Source organism: Ctenocephalides felis, unplaced genomic scaffold (genome assembly GCF_003426905.1).
Source record: "Ctenocephalides felis isolate EL2017-DRISC unplaced genomic scaffold, ASM342690v1 CF-g0.4_SCAFFOLD_01886, whole genome shotgun sequence".
NCBI lineage: Eukaryota > Metazoa > Arthropoda > Insecta > Siphonaptera > Pulicidae > Ctenocephalides > Ctenocephalides felis.
The window spans coordinates 137,516,145-137,539,088 of record NW_020538040.1 but is presented as its reverse complement, the minus strand read 5'-3'; the positions used below and the strand labels follow the sequence as shown (position 1 = coordinate 137,539,088).

The window sequence follows — 22,944 nt, the reverse complement described above, 5'->3', positions numbered from 1 at the left end:
TCAAGACAAAATCTGAAGACTACCGTTGTATCCATTCTCCAAAACTGCAAGGTAAAGTGTATTAAAACCTGAAGATACCCACGCCAACTCCTGATTCTAAGTAGATCATCAAATCAAGTAAATGCTGGTTTGCAAAAAAAACTTTATAAATCTCAATTAACAAGGAATATATATAAGTATTATACATAATGAATTGATCAATTTACGTAGTAATTTTTAAAACAAATTTTTGCTGCAATTCAATATATTATTCTAGAAAATAATCATTAGTGACCACATAATGCTACAAAAAAGTAAATTGTTATCGTGCAACCCATTAGACAATTTCCAGTTACTGTGACAACGTATGCCAACTACTTGTTGAAGAGATGAACAATGAGACATTTTTTTTAAGATATATGTACTGAAGAAGAATACACTTACCAAGAAGACTCGTACTGAATTAAAACATCTCAGAAGCAATTTCCACAAGGAAAGATGATACTGTCGCATCAGGATTTGCAGTGATGGCAGCGCACAAAATTCGACCATTGGAGCTCTTAAGAAAAGAATAAAAGAGGAAGAGTTACACTAAGAAGACTAATTTAAAAGGAAAAAAAGAAGAAACCCTTTAAAAATCAGTGACGACCATTTTATAAAAGACTAAAAGTAGCCAAAAAAGAAGTCAGTTAGAACTGACGAAAATAAAGATCCTGAAATTGGAAAACTTTACGAAAGGTAAAAAGTAAAGATCGACCAGCGCATCAAATTAAGATGAGATTAACTCTAAACAACTCAAATATCGTATACTGTAAAGTATTTGGTTTTGCACGATTGTTTACACAAAAATCTTGCTGGCGCTTGTATTAATATTAGATCTAAAGATATATTTAATATATTAGGTTGTTTGGAAGGTAAGATTAACTTTGTTACTAAGCAATATTTTTCCACCATAACTACAATGGATGCCATTTTTTCATCCAACAAAGCAAGTAAAAAAAAGTATTGGCAAAGTTAAAAAAATTATAATAAGAAATATTTGATGAATGGTAATAACAAGACCAGACCATCAACTCAACTGGAGCTGGTCAAGACAATAAAAATAATACAAATCATTCGCGAGACCTTTAATAAAATTCGATTAATTTTAATTACTTAAAAAGTATGAAAAATTACAAATTACCTTTCAAACAACCTAACAAAACATTTTTACCTATAATAAAATGAATAGTAACTTATGTGACAATTAGGTTCTTGCACTTTTGTATATAAAAGATCATCTGACATGTTTATCACGGTATAATAGTAAAGATAGTATATTTACCCGATGTAATAATATTTAAAGTAGATATAGTAGTAGAGAATGTCAATACCTTTTGATTCTTGAATCGTTCTAAATTGACAAAAATAATTATGAAATATTAGCAAAATAACAAAAAAATTGCTTGGTTAGCGTTCATAGTATCAAAAAATGTCTGAATGACCAAAAAATCTTTTAATGGGATGTATCTATCAAGTATATTGACATTCTTTACTACTAAATTGATTAAAAACAACGAATATCTGTGTAATTCAATATAATTTTAAAAATTAGTAAAAAATGAATCATTCAAGCAGATTAAGTGCACTGAAAGCGTGAAAATAATATATTAGAAGTATGAAAAAAGTTGTGAACACTGCATAAAAATTCAGTTTAGATTAGTTTAAAAAAATACTTGTAGCTTCAAATATTTACTACTCCTTCACGAAAAACGTGTTTAAAGACAAAACAAGTGTAATCAGCTCTATGTTGACTAAAAGAAAAAATATAAATATTAGATAGGTGCAGTAAAAATATTATGGTTTTATCAAAAGATAAAAATAAAACAAAAGTACAGCACAGGCTCTGTTTTTGTATATGCGACGCAAAAATTGCCTTACTATGTAATAATTAAAATATGTCTTATTTGTTAAAAAATAGAAGATGCAAAAATATACGAATTAGAAAATAAATTTCATGCAAGAACCTAATTGGTAGAATCGTAGTGATATTATATTTCTTAAATTATTTATTATTAATTATTTCGTTATCATATATTGATTACAATTAAAAATATCTAATAAATTTGAAAAATCTACATGACCAGAAATATTTAAATTATTTTTAAAATTACTTTCATTACACTAAAAATATCACTATTTTAGTAAAACATGCTATACCATTACATAAAAAATTTACTTTATGAACAACATTGGTACTAACAACAATGATCATGATACATATTGATTTATCAATTTAAATTAAATAAACACAAATCACATTTCATTACCATTCATCATTATTTTACCAAAAAAGCTTATAAAAAGGTAATATCAATTCAAGTAGCAGACTAAGAAATACTTTGATGAATAAATTTAAGATATAAAAAACATCAATACAATAAATTTTAAAATTTATAAAAGTATATAAATTAATTAATTAAACAATCATTAAAATGTGTGCTACGATTTACTTAGAGCTATCGGCAAAGTCAATTTACTAAATGGTTCAACTCCAGGTGACTTGCAATGATGGTGAACTACTGCTCAGCACTTGATGACTCCAGCAAATTTCTTGGTCCCGCTGGAAACTTTTGATATGTTAGCGCCTTAAAAAATCTTGCAAATTCAAACATCACAAATAATAACGAACAACTCGAGTAAATCCAAATTGACGCTGAAATCCTATCCAGGTAGGATAAAACCTGATCTAAGATCAAACTGAACACTCGTTTCAATATACTTCAGCATATGCATTACGGGATTGATAGAATGGAAAAATAAGAAAGACATTCCAAGAATCGGATGAAATCGGATAACTTATTCATAACACAGACCTTTCAGAGACTATCAACTGGTGATCATTTGTTTCCTTTACACCAAGTTGACATATTCTCTGCTCAGAACAAACATAATAATTTGTCCTACGAGAAACCATGTAAACGAAAAAACGTACATTTTTGTCACAGTTAATTCGCATTCTTTCTGATCGATTGATCCTTGCTAAAAAAGCCACATTTATCGGCCGATTCTGCCACATAACAAACCAATGTTATTGCAAGGCTATGTTATGAAGAACTTTCCATACTAAATATTGACAAAAGACATGTGGTTGCTGTCCAGTCAGGCGTTTTCTTCAGGTCGTCGGATAGAAAATCTAACCGCACAAATGTCAAAAAACGATCTTAGATAACATGGTCTTTCTGACCCAGCTTCATAACATACAAGTGACGTTGCAGTTTATGTGTAAAACGCCTAAATGCGTAGCAAATGCATGACAGTATTTAGTATGATTCAGTAGCATAATGTATGGAAGTTGGAGCGTAGCATGACCTTGCCATAACATTGGTCTGTTGTGCAGCAGAATTGGCTTATTAATTTATATATAAACCTACGATAACTTGGTAGAAATTTGCATACAAAATATCCTTATATTTTTATATTTTTATCGTCCGTCAGTTTTAACTTTTGTCACAATGTATTTATGTCACTGTATTTATAAACTAATAGAGAAGGGTTACTTTATAGTCCACAATCCAAATTGTATTAAGAAAATTAAACTGATTTTCAAAAATTTGAAACGTTATTTCATTTCTCTATGTAAAATTTTCATAACTTGTATAAAAATTATGTACAATATTAGGAATTACAGAAAAAGTTCTTAAGGTCTTGATATAGAAAAATATACACTTATGTTGTGTATTTTTTTTATAAAAATGAACAGAAACAGAACTTAGAGAAAAGTACGTCAATTCAGCGCAGCAATATATGGTAAAATGTTTCTACAATATTAAACTTAGAACATTTTCTTGTATAATATAAGATATTATCATCTATATGAGCAATGTACGCTGTCTCATTATATACTAAAGTTTAATTAAAATTTTATTTGTACAAAATACTTTTTGCTGTATTCCAATAGTATTGGATAAATCAATACCATAATTTTGAAGCACAAAAATTAGAAAAGTTAAGAAATATCATAAAGGTAAAAAGAATTACAAATAGGTATTAATTCGATTCAATTTAGTGCAAGTATAAAGTTCTAAATTATTATAGACAACTATTATAATTTTACCGTTGTTGATTTCTTTTTTTTTATTTCTATACATACATATTTATATAACTATAGAAAATTATCCAATTACGAAAAATATGCGAAGTGTATTTTATATAAAAAAGCCAAATTTTTATAAAGTAATTCGTTGCATAACAGTTTTGCAATTAACAATTTGAAAAATAAGTAAAAAAAATCTCGTAAATGAATCTAAATGAAAAATTCAACTACTCAAACTTACAAAGGATACCAAAAGTGTAATCGTTTGTGATTTAGATGAAACTTCTCATGCTGATAAAGCTAATGATCCAAACGAACCCCTTAAAATATTAGAGTCCTATGTTCCCAATAATTTAAGAGGTTCGTTTTGTGAGAGAGGTTGACTATCAACTCTATCATCATGAGAAGTTACATAAGATCATAGACCATTAAACCTAAGATTCTCCTTATTAGTTGTAAATTTTCAAAAACTTAATATATCAGTGGTTTCCAGCTACAAATTGCAATAAAGGTTTCGGACAAAGTGAACAAGAAGTTTTAGAATTGACTAAAAATTTTGCGAATATTTTAGACAAATATATTATCTAAAAAAATCAATAAGCAGGAAAATCATTTTATATATGCCACCGATTTGTAAAGTGTTTATAAAAGTTAGAAACCGAGATATATATTAACAAAAATTCATTTAAATTATCTTTTGCTCACAATTAAATGTAATAAACGACATATAGTTGAATTTAATTTTATACACATTTAAATTAGAATCATAATAGCATTTATAATGCATAAATTTATATTGATGACAAAAACAATATGTAATAAAACAAATAATAAATGACAAAGTACTTCGGTCGACATATTAATGAACATAATTATATTTTAACAAAGAGTTGCAACTATTAACATTAGAACGATGTTATGCAACAACAAGTCAGCGAACAATATTCAGAAAATATCATTGTGATCATATAGAAATGAATTTGTTATGGAAATATTAGTGAATTATATAATTGTCTATTTATTTTATTGGCAGCGTAAGTCATACTGCAAATTACATTAGACAATGACATTATATGAATGCCATCGATTGTTTTCATAAGCTTATAAAAATTTAAAATTTATAAAATTTATTACACTTTATTGGCTTTATACTCCTTGATTTACATTTTCTTGGCTACTTACTGCATATTTTTCATCCCATGGTGAAGCAAGTAAGATGTAATGCATATTCATAAACCTTGTAGAAGGATACCACGAGAGTGTTGCCAGAGGTTGAATTATAATTTGTTTTCCACATTGTTCGTAGTATAAATAAATATTTTTACATGTACATTTTTGTACATGCCACGTATATAATTGCGTACGTAAAAAAGTACATGCCAATATAAATAAATTCGTGTATAAATACATACATACATAAGTATATATTTATATGAGCGCATGAGTTTATAATATGTATATAAGTACATACGTCAAGAAGTACATACTTACACAAGTACATAATTATATGAGCACATACGTATAAATACGAATATATACGAGTATATAAGTATATAGGTCCTTAATGACTTACACATATAGGTGCACACGTATGTAAGTACACATGTATATAAGTACATAAGTATGCATGCACATCCGCTTATGAGTACATGCGTCTGTAAGTACATATGTACATGCGACATCCGTATAAAATACGTATATAAGTATATAAGTATATAAGTATATAAGAATATAATAATATAAGTATATAAGAATATAAGAATATAAGTATATAAGGATATAAGATTATAAGTATTTTAGTATTTACACATATAAGTACATACGTATGTAAATACATACGAACAAAGGTGCATACGCCCTCGTATATATATATATATATATATATATATATATATATATCTTGTGTCTATGCGTTTGTCATTTAGTTTCTCTAAAACGACTTTACTAATCTTTATATAAAAAAGTATGAGATGAAGTTGATTTGAAAATGGTTTAAATAAAGTTTCTTTTAATTATAAGCGGTATCTTAATATTTCAAATTCAAATATTATTTACTTTTTATAGATTGGTAAAATAAAATGCGACTCCAAAAATATTTATTTTCAAGTTAGTTAGTAATTATATTACTAACTAATAGTTAATATTTATTTATCCAAAAGTTAGTTTGAAATATGTAAAGATTCCTCCCACAAATGTTAAGTGATACTTAGCGTCAAGTATCACAGATAAAAATTTTCTTTCACTTTTCTCATAAAATGGTCTAGACCATTTATGATTGAGTCTGTAGGAATTACGTTTGCACAAAACTGTCTGTTGGGTCAGGTAGTATATATATAAACCTACATACTTACATAAAATTGTACATATGTATGTATGAACTTACATGCTTGTATTCATGTACATATGTAAAATGCATGTAAGTATCTATAAATATGTATGTGTAAATGATGTACTCCTACATATGTATTTATATAAAAAACATATAACTTTTCCATTATTAACAAATCTAAGAATTCTGCGACAACGACATTTGCACTGAGGACACTAACACTGAACTATGTATGTATATGCTATGGACGACATCAAATAAACGATAACCATATTAAATAAAATATCAAAGGTGCAGGCATCCAACAAGCCTAGGCATAACGTACGTTTACCTGATTGAAGATTAAAAATATATAGTCCAAAGGAATAGAAGAAATTAAGTCTAAGAAGAACCACGTTCGTAAATAATGTCGGGCAATTAACTTCGGATCCAGGATGACCTGCTCCGCATTATCCTGCTGCATTATTCCTGGAATAGAAAATTACGAGAATTTTAGATCAAGTCTGCGAAAGTAATCATGCTAATATTATAAAACAACCGTATATATATACATACACAAAGATTATATGTACATACATACATACAAAAACGCATATATATATATATATATATATATATATATATATAAGGATTACATTTGTGTGGGGTAAAAAGGATTGGCAAATAAAAGTGTAACAAATAAAAAATAGCAAATAAAAATGAAAATTAAGTTAAAAAGCAATCTTATTCAAGATAAATTAAATAAATAATTATTTCAACTCTGCTGATAAATATTTCTGACAAAATATCAGATCAAGGTTATTAACTGTATTATTGTTGTAAAAAATGCACCATTAAAATTCATATTTTGCATTGGTTGAATAATGTTACTATTATTTTGTAAAATTTCTATAAAATCAAAATAGAACACTGGACCAGTTTGCCCCTGGACATCTCACTTTACCCCGCTTATAGGGGAAAAAGAACCAGATAACAAATTTCCGAAAAACAGCAAAAAACACATTTCTACAACGATGCATTAGCTGTGATTTTCACTAAACATAGTCAGATATTCGTTTGATATGCGTTATTTGTTGTGATATAGTTGGTTTGGTTTTCATAATATATTTGCTCAAAGTCAAATTGGACCTTTGTGCTCCGCCCTGCCCTATATATATAAACAGTTTCAACTTTTTTCCAATCCATATTCGACTAAAGTGCCGAAATGAATAGATTGGAAACAAAGTTAAAAGGGTGTTCGGAAAGTAATATAATTTTTTCACGACAAAGTATTTAATTGTATTTTTTGAATCCAACATTACACTTAAACCCTATAATTTTTTTATGATTTAAAAGCGTTTACAAGGTTTGTATGCGAAAATTCTAATCAATTACAGTTTTTGGAAATAAGCAGCATTTTCGACATATTTTACAGCTTTACCGCAGAAAAGGTAAAAATGATGTTCAAGCCAGAAAGCCGACAGTGCCAGAACTGGTATGTTAAATTTCGATCCAGAAATTTTGATGTGGAAGATGCACCACGTTCAGGAAAAAGAGTTGATGTTGATAAAAATGCGAGAACGTCATTATTTGATGCAAGTCAGCAATTGAGTTTAAATTTATCAAATTCAACAGTTCATGAAAACTTAAAACATTTGGGAATTTCCTCGAAGCTCAATGTATAGGTTTCCTGCACGTTTGGTGAGATTTTAAAAAATGTTTGTTTTTCAGCTCTTTCGGGATAATATAACGATTGATTCTGACGCTTACTGTCATCAGCTGCATAAACTACATGATGTATTTCAACAAAAAAAGGCTAGGACTAATTAACAGACAAGGTGCAGTATTGCATCAAGATGACGCGCAACCTCGCATAAGTTTGGCTAATTACCAAATGAGACACAATGTCACACCCGCCATACTATCTAGAGTTTGCATCATCGAATTATTATTTGTTCCGGTCACTAAAAAATATTTCAGATGGTGAAACCTTTACTTCAGATGAGGAGATCACCCCGGAATAATGCCACTAGCAGAAATAAAATATAATATAATTTTGTTAAATATTTGTTTATTATACAAAAATGGCAAATCTTATAAAAAAAACATTAAACTGTTATTGATTGAAACGCTAGATAATTAAAACTCAACTCAATAAGCAAGTCCTTCATTTTTTGTGAGTATTGTATATACACACATATGTCATGTGTGTATAAATTTTCATGATTTATGTAGTACTTTTCAATATTCAAATTTTATCATTTATTTTTTGTGTTATCATTATTTTTGACAAATATTGAACGTTGGTTATATATTATTTATAACTTTTAGATATTTGATCAACTGAGGAACAACAAGGACTCCAAGCGTCCAAGAAAAAGAATTCTTTATTAAAAATGGTTCTGAGCATTTTGTTTTTATTTTTAATAACTAGATGGATGCCCGTTAAAAATTTTTTGTTTATAACTATATATCTTTTAACATCTGAAATACTACACAGACGCATGTATATATATATATATATATATATATATATATATATATATATATTAACAAAGTCTAATAATCGGGCATAACATCAATAAAAAACATGAATTTCTTTCAAAAATTTATTTTAAATCCATACGTTTCGGCTATAATCCTAGCCTTCATTCAGTGGAAATATTAGTTGATCTTAGTGTTAAATTGGAAAATTTTAATAATCCATGGTATTAGGATATGGTAATGCACTACACTATGTATTATAAACATTAACTTGAAATTACACAATATTTTCACAAAATACTGATTTGAAAAAATCACAAATGGATAGTGTGATTCGTAGACTGGTTGAAGATGTAATAGAAGATTAGAAACAATTAGAAACAACAAACAGTTCAATAGTTTGAAACTTTCGTATACTAACAAATTTAATAAACTATTACAAAACAAAGCATTACATCTTCAACCAGTCTACGAATAACACACTATCCATTTGTGATTTTTTCAAATCAGTATTTTGTGAAAATATTGTGTAATTTCAAGTTAATGTTTATAATACATAGTGTAGTGCATTACCATATCCTAATACCATGGATTATTAAAATTTTCCAATTTAACACTAAGATCAACTAATTTTTCCACTGAATGAAGGCTAGGATTATAGCCGAAACGTATGGATTTAAAATAAATTTTTGAAAGAAATTCATGTTTTTTATTGATGTTATGCCCGATTATTAGACTTTGTTAATACATATGTCAACATCAAATTCAGAATCATACATATATATATATATATATATATATATATATATATATATATACGTATACATGCATATTATATTCCAATATATAAATATAAATTGCGTCTAAGTTTAAAGGTCACCTTAGTGATATGTTTACAATATTGAGATCAATTTATTAGTTTGCTGAACATTTATTAAACATAGGTGAAAGAGTCCACTATTAATAAGCACATGTAATTACTTTATATAATAAACATGACATCACGTATTTTTACACGATTTTGTAGCAAAAATAACTATTCTGATTATATAACCGTATGTAATCGTATATATATATATATATATATATATATATATATATATAAATATATATTTTGTATGATTCTGAATTTGATGTTGACATATGTATTAACAAAGTCTAATAATCGGGCATAACATCAATAAAAAACATGAATTTCTTTCAAAAATTTATTTTAAAAGATTTAGATTTTTAGAAAAATTTATTTTTTGAAAGAAATTCATGTTTTTTATTGATGTTATGCCCGATTATTAGACTTTGTTAATATATATATATATATATATATATATATATATATTATATATATATATATATATTAGGGTTTATACAAAAACCGACATTTCAGAAAACCGGTTTTCGGATTTTAATTTTACTAAAAACCGGTTTTAGCCGGTTTTCGAATTTTATATAGAATATAAATTTTTGCTCAAATATTCTGTAATTTATCTGTAACTTAGTGCGATTTAGAGCAGTATTTGACTGAATTTATTTATTGTTTAATTTTATGGATATTAAACAAAATGATTTCAATTTTGAATAGTTGAACTAGAAAATAATAGTTTATCTTGATTAAATAACTTTGAAAATAATTATTCGTTATTCATGCATCATTTTCGCATATAAGGATGAAAATATTTTTATGATAGTGAAAGGAAAGTTTTCGAATAAATAAAAATAACACTTTTTCAAATAAAAAACGTTCATTAAATTAAAAATAAATTAAAAAATATTTGATACATGTTACATACTTGTTAATATCAATTTCAGTTTTAAAAACAACTAAGCTAAACTCGGATATTTTCTATTTCGATTAATTTTAATTAAATAATTTTAAAAATTCTAATTATTTTCTTGTTTTATAAAATATGGTTTCAAAAAACTGAGAATGTCTATCGAATTGTCACTTACACTTTACTCACAAAATTTCCTGAAATAGAAAATACTCTCATACTTGCGATCGAATTAGGCTTAATTGTTTTTAAAGTCTGATTTAATAATTCTACGTTTTTTATTCTTTTATTTGAGGCTTCTAGGACTTAAAACTCTTTTTTTAAGTTTGAGTAGAGAAAGAAGAAGTCACACTGATGTAATTAATATATACATATATATATATATATATATATATATATATATATATATACATTAGACAAAAAATAACACAAAATTTTTCTGGGAAGCCTAGCTGATAAGATATCAAATGCTATTGAACCGAAATGATTTCAAGAATCAAAACGCCTTCATCTATCTTTTATATTTGGGTATATTTGTCATTTTCCATTTACACAGTGAAACCCGACATTTTCAATAAAAACCGGTTTTCGAATTCCATAATTTTTGTCAAAAAAACGGGTTTCAAAACCGGTTTTTAAAAACCGACAAACCCTAATATATATATATTATATATATATATATATATATACATATATATAAATAATATTATTTACGATTTTAATTATTCGAATTAAATTTGACATTAAAAGATTTCCTTTTTACACTTGTACTTAACAAGTTTTACCAAATCGTTTTTGAATTTTTGAAATCGCTTCAGATGGTTTTGAGAAAATTTCGACCAAAAGTCAAGAGTTGACTCACCTGCACAAACATACTTTTTTCAAAATTAGGGTTAAACGATTCAGAATCAAAAGCACACCGAGAAAACATATAATTAGACAATCGGATTTTCCGGCAAAAACAAATTTTCCTTCAGGAAGTTAAGGGGGGCGATACATGTAACAAGAAAAAAAAATCGATTTTTTTTTTCATAAATCGTTACAATAACATCTCAAAAATATGCCTGTAAATATTCAAAACAAAATTATCATTATTTATACAATAAAAACTCATTTAAGTGCCACGCCTCAACTCGATGCTTGAGTGCTATTGTACTCTTATCTGTTTCTGTGTCAAAACTTTAAACGCGTTTTTCTCAAAACGACATTTTTGAAATTTGCGGGCGGGATAACTCAAAAAGTTCTCAACCGATTCCAATGAAATTTTGCACACATATACTTTACAGTAATAGCTTCTAGTTAAACCTCAAACATTCCAAAAAAAATTCCAAAAATTAACCCTTTTACCAAAAAAAACATTGAAAAAAAGGTGAAAAATCGAACTTTTTTTTTTCTAAGGTGTGCCAATTTACGATTTTGTGACTTTTTTAAATTTTTTTTGGTTTAACAAGAAGATATATGTTTTATGAACACGTACAAACTAATTTTTTTAAATTCAGATCACCGTACGAAAAGTGAGAACGCCCGCAAATTGATGGCGTTTTCCGATAGGGTCTTGGCAGATTTATTTTTACGGCAGCCATTTAAAAAAAAAATAATTTTTTTTTTTTTTTGTGTATTTTAATATATAATAAATAACCCTAAAAAAGTTCAAAAAGATTCAATCATTCCTTCCCAGTTTAAAAAGTCCTCAAAAAATGGTAAAAATTAAGGCGATTACATGTATCGCCCCCCTTAATAAAATAATTGACTTTCTAGAATACGAATTAAATACAATGATATAAAAAGTACACCCATATAAAACAATGCGTAAAATTATATTGCATAGAGTTTTGAAAATTTGAAAAAATACAATTTATTCATAGATAAACAAGATATACAAACAAGATAAACATAGATATTTTCTTGGATAAGCCTCTTCTCTACAGATCTACTCGCTTATAGTAAGATTTAATAATTTGCTTAATTTTTTTCACAATCTTTGAAAAATAAAGTAGGGACGCCAGAGGCTTGCTGTAATAGTTTTTTTTTTTCAATTAACATATCTGGAGATCCACTGATTATTTTAACGAAACAAAGATAATTGCTATAACTATTCCGAATAGAAATAGTTGCACACAATTACACAATTTATATTTGCCAACATCTTCCAAACTTAAATTCCATTCAATCTTCTTAACTTGATTTTTTTTCTTGTATGTTACAACTAGCCCCAAGGTTTTGTTTCAACTAACCCCAGATGTGATTTTATTGCACTAATCAAGATAACTATTTGAACAATTTAGCAACCACGAAAATTGTTAAACATTATTTAATATTTATAAATTTGAATCAAATTAGGATATATGATATTGAAAATTTCTCTATAATAATAATGCAAACCAAAATTTCGTCATAGTACAATTTGATATTACATGTTCAAAATGACGGACCTGCGCAGTTCTGTTTATATAGATAATAGTATGCAGGAAGGTTTACATGTCAAATTAAAAAAATATTTTTATATCGTTTAAGATCCTATTGAAAAACGCCTGTTAGTAGTCACCCTGGTTGCATATAGCTCCTTGCTCCCCTACGCTAAGAAAATTCGAAGAAATGTATTTACTTTAAATGTACCCAAAATTACAAGACTGCATAATCCAAATGCTGCATGCAGCTTTTTGTTCTTGATTTCTTATTTGTGTACTAAGATAACAGAGCAAGTTTGTACGACAATAGGTCTACAAGATTCGTTCAGATGAAAGTTTCAGTTCTTGTTGGGGTACACAACCATAACATTATACCACCACAAAAGTACAACTTTATCATTCTGAGCAACATGTATGAACCCTCTGAATGAGTTCAGTGCCCTTTGGCAATAATCCAGTAGATACAATTTCAAACACAATAAATTATTTTGCGCCAAAATATTTTTGTATAGAACTTGCCAAGCTTTATGAGAAGACTTTCCATTCAGAATCATCAGACTGGTAATGGTAGAAAAACCTATAGATTTTCAATTTTTAACCTTCAGTTTTGTGTCAGAGCATGGATTGCAACAATATTGGTTAACTTCCCGTAGGGTAAGTTATAGTAATATCAAAAAAATCAAAATTGATTAAAATGATTGATTAATTCAAAAAACATTCGATTCGTATTGGTAAAGAGACATGCTGATTAGTTTTTGGCGAAGGCAGGTCTAGCTGTTCCGAAGATACGGCAAAAAAATGCCAAAAACGGTAACTCAGTTTTTAAGAGAACGGAGCGTCCAAATTTAATAATTCTACAAACATTTTACTTGTATTGACAAGATGAAGAACTGATTCAATTTTTGGGAAGGCAGGTTTAGCATTTTAGCGTTATTTGGCGTTCAAAAATGTTCATTAGATATATGCACAACAAATTATCAGATATTTTATGAAGATTTTAATCATGTGTATCAATTTTCTTGATATTTCTACGGATTCCGCAATGTCATTCCTCAATATTTCGTCTCTAAAGCAGTCTCTAAAGCAGTGCGATTGATACATTTTTTTTCAAAATTTTTTTTTCCGAAAATTAATTTTTTTTCAAAATTATAAAATTTCTCAAAAATTATATTTCTCAAAGTTTAAAAAAAAAATTTTATCTATTTTTTTAAATTAATTTTTGGTATGGGAAGTTCATGCAATTGGCCTTAAGACACGATGCCATACACCACTAGTTTTTTTGTATAGAGTAGGTACGAGGTCTGTTCAAAAAGTACCCGGAATTTTCGTTTTTTCAAAAAAATATTTATTTATTCGTCTACATTAATGTGGTCCCCTTCAAAGTAGTCCCCCCCAGATATAATACACTTATGCCAGCGTTTTTTCCAATTTTCGAAGCACCCTTGATATTCACTTTTTGATATGTCCTTGAGCACTCTCAGCGATTTTCTTCAATCGAGGAAAACCGCCGTCCTTTCATGGGTCTCTTCAACTTTGGGAATAGGAAAAAGTCACACGGAGCCATATCTGGTGAATTTTTGCACTTTGCAACACTTTATTTCATTTTTTACGCAAAATTTAATACAAATTCTTTGACTTTTCAATTCTTCCATTGTAAAAATCGCCGAGCTCAGAAAAACACGTCGAACCTTAGCGACTACCACAGACAAAGTAAACAGTGAATATAGCTGAAAATTTCATCATACTTTAGGGGCATGTATACCAACACAATAAAAAAAAAATTTTGACAATCAGACACTCCAGACCCGCGAAATTTAATTATTAGTAATTCCGGGTACTTTTTGAACACACCTCGTATATGCTCATAGTAAATATGTACATCCAACTAAAGCGTTATAAAAGTATGGAATAGTGCATTATAAAGAAGTCTATTTCTGCTTGCGAATGAGTAATTTGGTTAGAAAGTTACAAATGTTTCAGATTATATAATTTCACCCAATAAGTTTATTTCTCCAAAACAGCCAGACCTAGCTTCACCAAAAAGCAAATGACTTGTCGCATCGCCAATATGATTCTGGTGGGTTTTGAACTATTCAAATTGGTTTAACAATTCCTTCAGAATGCGGCAAAACATAACACATACAACCATACATATACATACAAAACGTATACTAATTATATTTTTCTAATTTAAGCCAAAAAAATAAAATAAAAAGTAAATTATAGTTGTTTTACCATATAATGTACAACGAAGTAAAAATTTTTTATCCCTCGCGTGGTGTTGCGCAGTTTGTGTAATAGCATTTTTATTATGGTAATATAGCGACAGCCCATAATTGTTATATTAAATATTGTGAAATCTTTACATTTTTAAAAACATTGTACATTACTTTATTATCTAAATAAGCATAAATTTTGCTACAATGTTTTATGTAGTGTGGCGACAGCGTCATGCTACTTGGTCATTGCAATATTAAGATTCAAGAGACTTGGCTACGAAGCCAATTTATGAAAACTTTTCAAAGTTGTTATCAAGATAATAAAATAATGCTTTCAAGTAAAATATGCTTCAAATAATTTTCGAAATTGGCAAAAACAAAATTTTTTGATGCATAAGATAGTAAACTTACTTGTCAAACTTTTTCTTACTTCATTTTTTAATAATAATCAGAAAATTAGCTATATTCTATGAGTTATTTGGTTGACATTAATAATACTATTTGTTGCAATTTCACTAGATTAAGTTGACTGGCCATATTTTTTTTATTTTCTCGATTCTGGTGCATGAAGCAGCGGAGCAACGAGTGAGTTAGGGTCATTTTTCAATTTTTGATTATGATAAGTCGATCTCGTCTTTATAAAGTTCTTAATATAAAGCATCTTCGGATCATCATGTAGAGTTTTATTGCTTACAAACCAGTTACAAACTGACATCATTCTAAGTATTTTAGATTGTGTCCTGTGTATCAATGCCATATTAGATTTGCTAGAGCAGTTCCGACGCTCTATTCCATATGACTTAAGAATCAATTGATGATGGGGTTTATAAAACGTCAAGTATTTCCAATACATTCTCAAAATACAAAATTTGTAGAAAAATGATATATTGTTTTACTCTTTATACCTTCAATACCCGAAACCAACATGTGGTTAAATGTGAAAGAAGATACCATCGGTAGTCTCCCATTCGTTTCAATTCATTATTAGTCTCAATGATCAATCATTAATCAATGTCAATTTGTTATATAATATGAATTCATTATATAGTTTCTATTCTGTATCTTTTTTTAAATAAACGAGCATTATATTTAATATAAAATATTTTAAGTATTTGACTGTTTTCATCACTATCTGCAATTGGCACAACAACATAAACAATGATGCACTAAGGTAGAGATATTTGTTAAAAAGCTTTTTTCTCATGTTACTACTTGCTTATAAGATGTAAGATGAATAATTTGTTTTGATTTAATAATCTGTTAAATATTGTGTAGGGTGCGAGGGAGCTTAATGGCCCGCGAGTGAAAAGCCTTATCACTGATATCTCAAAAACAAGAAAAGTTACGAATTTTTGACAACATTTGAAAGTAGAGGGAAAAGGATGTATAACCAGTTATCACCTTGATTTTTACGTCATCGCTATCGCGAAATAAACGACAATGTTAGAAAATACATAACAAAAGTCTTTTCTTTCGTTGTTAGTTTTTTTGGATGTGAACACTATTGTTTAATGTACGAGACGTTACTATAATGTTTAAGTCTACGTCATTTAAATGTTTTATAAAATGTATTGTTATTTTTGAGTTAGATTCAACAGTATTTTTAACCTCTATTATAGCTTACACGTGGATGAGGCAAAAAGGATCATCTGAGCTGATAAATATTTCCGACAAACTTGGCTGATAAATATTTCCGACAAAATACCAGATCAAGGTTGTATACAGTGTTATCTATGTAAAAATGTACTCATAAAACTTATATATTGTATTGGTTGATTAACGTAGCCATTGTTTTGTAAAATACATTAAAAATTAAAAGCAAGATATTGGACTTCTTTGGCACCTGCTTGCCCCATTTTGCCCCGCCTACGTGATAAAAATGATCAAGTGACAATTTTATGAAAAACAGAAAAAGAACACGATTCTACAATAATGGATTAGCTGAGAGTTTTACTGAACATAGTCATATAGTTGTTTGTTCGACATGTGTTATTTGTTGTGATATAATTGGACTGGCTTTCACAATATAATTGCTCAAAGTCAAATTGGACCTTTGTACCGCACCCTATCTTATTTTGAAAAATCAAGTAGAAGACATTATATTAAAAGTACCCAAAAATGCATGTCGACCTAATTGGCATCTTTCGTTATAGCTCTCTCATATTTCGGAAACCGTGGAGATAAACCGTCAGGGTACTTGGTCATCGCAATATTACGATTCAAGAGACTTGGTAATGAAAACAATATATGGGAAGCTCTACAAAGTTGTAAAACAAGGTTCAGGCACACCAATGAATTGTACAAAACCATCCATCATAAACAGCTGCAAGGAACGGCCTGCATCATCGTTCAATTATTTTCACTATCTCCCAAATGATTTTGTTATTTACTATGTCATTCCATACACAACATAAAAAAACCTTAAATTATAATATTACCTACATAAAAAAATTATTGAAATTTATTAAAAAATTGCGACATTCTTCGAATATTTTAACTTTCACTCTCTCAGTAAATGATAATACTGTCGAAAAAGATGAAATTATGTGTGTTATCAGTGTGACAACAATTAGTGACTTTTTCCACTTTAATATAGATGAAAAGTAATAATAATAATAAATGGTGTGCCGCAGGCAGGTCCATGGTGTGAGAGCAACCGCAATACATGATTTCCTTGCCCTTTGGTCCCTGTATTTTCTCTTCCCGCGTAAGTCGTCAATCATTTACATTCTTCTTCTTCCCATTCCTTTCAGTCCATTTATTTTACTCTCGACGACGTCGTGTGGGAAGCACTTTTTTTGCAGAAGAGGTCCGATTCAGATTTCATTCCTTTTATTTTCAGGAGTTGAGCTCTTTTTTAACCCACTCTTCTCAGGATTTCTTCATTTGTTATTTTGTCTGTCCACTTTATCTGCTCCATTCGCCTCCAGCACCACATTTCAAAACTTTCCAACCAGTTCTTGTCGGCATTTCCCAGAATCTATGTCTCCGATCCGTACAAAGCTATGCTCCATTCGTAGCACCTTATTAGTCTCTTTCGCAAGTCAAGACTCATTTTGCTCGTCAGTAGCGTTGTTCTCTTCTTCGTGAAATAGAAATTAAATATAATAATAAGATAGAAAGTTAAATAATAATTAAATATTGAACTAGTGGTGCATGGCATCTGGTTTATCTTAAAGCAAATTTTTGGAGAAATTTGGAATTTTTTTCTTTCCTTATAGTCCAGGCGCCATGGGCATCGAGTATGTTTAATATGAAGGCTGCCAATACAACTCTTTTCAAGCGTAAACCCATGTTGCCAGCTATTTTACTGCTAAATTTTCCCTACCTGCCTTTTCCCTTTATACCCATATGCAGCATTTTGAAAATTTTCTAACAAATGTGGTTTTAGATTTTTGACCAAATCTTCGTAAAAATTGATAGTAACTACGTAACTAACTGTTAAAAACCTATGTATTTGTTGTAAGATCAAGCGTTTTACCATTAGAACCTAACTGCTCGTACATGTTATCTAAGAGACATCAGAAACTTGAATCTTTGATTAAATTATTATTTGATGTAACTACTAAGTTTTAATGATACGACAATGGCGGTAAAGGTTATTTTCACTTGGAAAGTTATTGTCAACTACAATTTTAAGCAAAAATCGATGGCTGTGCTGCATGCCATTAGGCTGTCCAAAATTTATGTGAAAACAGTACCCTGTCATTCGAAGACCATGGTCAAAAAAGCGACGAAAGAGCCCTGCGTTATCGAGTCAAAAATTCAAAAAAAGACCATATAATACCAAGCCAAAAGACCACTGAAAGAATTCTCCTTAACGTTATGAAGATAATCTGATGGAATCACAATTTTTGTTTAGCTACATTAAATATTATTATTATTATTAATTATAATAATAAACATAGAAATAATAAAAATCAGTTTAAACAAATAAAGGATCTACTATTTCAAATCATTATACGAATTCATTGTATTTAAACTACCCCATTTTTGAAAAGGTCACCTACATTTTCATTCCCTTCTATTTCAGTATTATTAAGTTAAATATTTCACCATTTTTCATCATGATGACACCTGTATTTCGCTTTGCGTGGTAACCTCTTCGCAAAAATGCCTTCTTTTTATCATCAGATATCAATCTAGTTCGCGTGTCATCTGCCGTTGTATAATTTTTAAATTAATTATGCAAAAGCCCTCCACGCAAAACAGCTAAAACAACGTTTTACACATCAGGACGGTAAAAGAGATAAAATTCCACAAAAAAAGAATAAATTAATTATTAGGAGACATGACACGGAATTTATTTAGTAAAAAATAATGTAATGCGGTATCATTATAAAAACAAATTGGCGTATTCTCGTAAAGGCGTTATCTTTTAACTGAATACTTGCTTAAAATAAGATGAAACTCGTTGTGCATGGCATTATGCCTTAGGGAAAATTATTGGAACTTCCCGTATTTTGATGAAATATTTATAAAAAATAATTTCTGAAAATTTTAATTAGTCATATCGAAAGCTTTGTTCTCTCCAAAACTACAAATTTTTGTCCGTTTTGTTCCATGTCTCTGAAACGTCTAGACCTGCCTTTGTAAAAATCTGATCAGCACACTTCCCCGTCAATACAAATCTAATGTTTTTTGAATCATTCTAATCGGTTGATCCATGTGGCCGTAATCGTGGACGAAAAATATGGATGTATCCATACATTCATACGTACACACACATCCATTTAAGGTTCTAAGGTATGCCAAAATGTTCAGAAAACTCTGAAACGTAAAGATATCTAAACAAAAATTGTCACTTTCGATTTTTGGACGAGTTTTATAACTTACATTACGAGAAGTTATTAATGCTTTGTTTAAATTAGAAAAAAAATCACGTAGGTGACATACATTCAGTGTATCCAAAATTGCAACATGACATGAATTAAAAGTACTCAATTGACTTCATTTGCTCTTGCTCTCATGTATTTTATGTAAATGTGAAGTAAGAGTCTTGTGTTTATATAAATTTGTAAAAAAGCTTATTTGATAACAGATTAAATATCACATTTTTATAAAATCTAGTTCGAACAATATTTATTTTTAATTGAAGACAATAATTTATGTCAATGACCAAGTAGAAAAACATTAACAACGTTGTCAAGTAAATCTGTCGTCAACAATGTCTATAATTGTGAAAAAAAAACTTGAACTTGCGATAACATAAGATTATAAATTGTGATATTTATTCGCGTAAATATATCTGCTACACTCTCAAAACATAAGATATATATACTAGGTATAAACTAAATATTATTTTAAGACAAGTTGCATGAACTTCTCGATATGTGCATATAAAAATGTACCTTCGTAAGAACTCGGATGTTCAACTTCCTCAACAAAATCAATGAATTCTAAACGTTAATGATTTTTTATAATTAAGCCCCTTTTTGTAGTTCTATAATATTTAAGATCGTTCGTTAAAAAACTAAAATTATGAACATAATTGTGAAGAAATTGCCTGATCGATCTTTACTAAAGACTAAATCAGCACGAATCCCAACTGATATCTTTCACACAACAGTTTTCAAATTTTCAAAATCTTTTTTTTAGCCATAAAATTTTGCACTAAACTCTTAATTATGAAGAAAGAGAAAAGCTGCCGAGCAGAAACTAATCAATGAAAATTTTGATAAAATTTCACCAAATGGCTTCTAAATTTCACAAATCGGTGCAGCTGTTTTTGAGAAAAGGTCAACGAAAATAACAGAGCAAATTTTGCCGAAAATAAGCCGATAAAATTTAAAATTCACTATGAAGCGTAAACAGTTTATGCAAATTAAAATAATAATATTTATATTGTGCGCTCACCTGTTCTGAAATTTACAACGATGTCTATTAAGAATATTGTATCCGATAGACAGTTGAAAGCGATCCATCTGGTGCTCAGGTCATCATTAAAAAAGCTGATTGCCACCGGAAGTATAATTAAATTAGCTACTAATAATAGTAACATACACAGGTCCCAATAAAATCTGAAACAATAAGGAAACATTTATGAATGAAATAATTGATGATCTTTTTCTTAAATGTAAGGGTAGAAGTAGCAGTAGGAAGACCAATACAGTATAAGTTCAATGAATATGATAAGTATATTTACTTATCTTAAATTATTACTTGATTATTGAATTCGAGCAAAGTCAAAACTTATGCAACTATTGAAAGATGTATAGTTCTTTTTAGTATAAACAAGTACAGTTGTAGAGGCGGAGATAGCTCATAATAAAATAATGAATTGTAATAACGAGTATGAATATCATAATATATAATTGTAATTAAAGAAGTAAATAATGCCTTGAGTCAGAATTTGAAATACTGAGTTAAAATGAATTAGAATTTGTGAATTGATAATATTGTATAAATTTAAAAAAAAATATAGAATAAAAAATGAAATGTTGTAGGTGACTGAATGCTCCATGTAAGCGAAACCAATAAAAAATTTAAAAAAAGTGCAGTTGTATGGACGTGTGCACGTCTATCGTAAACTTGGGTAGATGTAAATTTATAAATTAATTGTAAATGTGTCGTTTCATAGTTATGTCGTCGTTTAGATTTTGAGTATGCAGTAGTAAGAAGTAAATAATGCCTTGAGTCAGAATTTGAAATACTGAGTTAAAATGAATTAGAATTTGTGAATTGATAATATTGTATAAATTTAAAAAAAAATATAGAATAAAAAATGAAATGTTGTAGGTGACTGAATGCTCCATGTAAGCGAAACCAATAAAAAATTTAAAAAAAGTGCAGTTGTATGGACGTGTGCACGTGCTATCGTAAACTTGGGTAGATGTAAATTTATAAATTTAAGTTGTAAATGTGTAGTTTCATAGTTATGTCGTCGTTTAGATTTTGAGTATGCAGTAGTTATGTAGATAAGTAAATAAGTAAATGCGTAAGTTAAGAAAAGCGTGTAGGTCAAAACAAAAAAAGTCAAGATCACTTTAAAAACTTCGCCGAAAAAACTATAGTTCGAAAGTGAATTTCGAGGCACTGAAATTATGAATTTAATTTTTTACTGGAAAATAAAGTTGAATAATATCTATTATATTATTATTATACAATATATTAGCAAAACAAACACCCGAACAGGGACTTGAAAACCCTGGACCTTTGGATTAAAAGTCCAATGCTCTACCGACTGAGCTATCCGGGCTACGAAAAAACTCCGGAGTCTAAAAGATCTTGCGCTGCTCTACAGCAGCAAGTTGAATACAATACATTTGCAAAACAAACGCCCGAACATGGACTTGAACCCCGGACCCTTGGATTAAAAGTCCAATGCTCTACCGACTGAGCTATCCGGGCTACGAGGACACCCCGGAGTCTAAAAGATCCTGCGCTGCTCACAGCAGCAAGTTGAATAAATAAATTTGCAAAACAAACGCCCGAACAGGGACTTGAACCCTGGACCCTTGGATTAAAAGTCCAATGCTCTACCGACTGAGCTACCCAGGCTACGAGAAAACTCCGGAGTCTAAAAGATCTTGCGCTGCTCTACAGCAGCAAGTTGAATACAATACATTTGCAAAACAAACGCCCGAACAGGGACTTGAACCCTGGACCCTTGGATTAAAAGTCCAATGCTCTACCGACTGAGCTATCCGGGCTACGAGAAAACTCCGGAGTCTAAAAGATCTTGCGCTGCTCTACAGCAGCA

General features: G+C 29.0%; 1 protein-coding gene and 4 non-coding genes across 5 annotated transcripts in view; all 5 read right to left on the bottom strand.

Moving 5' to 3' along the window:
* Positions 1–442: 442 nt before the first annotated feature.
* The window catches only part of LOC113375976 (potassium/sodium hyperpolarization-activated cyclic nucleotide-gated channel 2-like), a 149,551-nt gene continuing 127,049 nt past the window's right edge, over positions 443–22,944 (bottom strand). The window contains exons 3-5 of the mRNA XM_026615914.1: positions 21,099–21,262; positions 6,715–6,851; positions 443–538 (exon numbers count right to left, since the gene is read on the bottom strand). Of these exons, the coding sequence (XP_026471699.1) occupies positions 443–538; positions 6,715–6,851; positions 21,099–21,262 (397 nt within the window). The remainder of the gene's footprint in view (positions 539–6,714; positions 6,852–21,098; positions 21,263–22,944) is intronic.
* Trnak-uuu lies at positions 22,366–22,440 on the bottom strand. The gene has a single exon. It is a non-coding gene; the product is annotated as a tRNA-Lys (tRNA).
* Positions 22,520–22,592, bottom strand: Trnak-uuu. Its single transcript has one exon. It is a non-coding gene; the product is annotated as a tRNA-Lys (tRNA).
* Trnak-uuu lies at positions 22,670–22,742 on the bottom strand. Its single transcript has one exon. It is a non-coding gene; the product is annotated as a tRNA-Lys (tRNA).
* Trnak-uuu lies at positions 22,822–22,894 on the bottom strand. The gene has a single exon. It is a non-coding gene; the product is annotated as a tRNA-Lys (tRNA).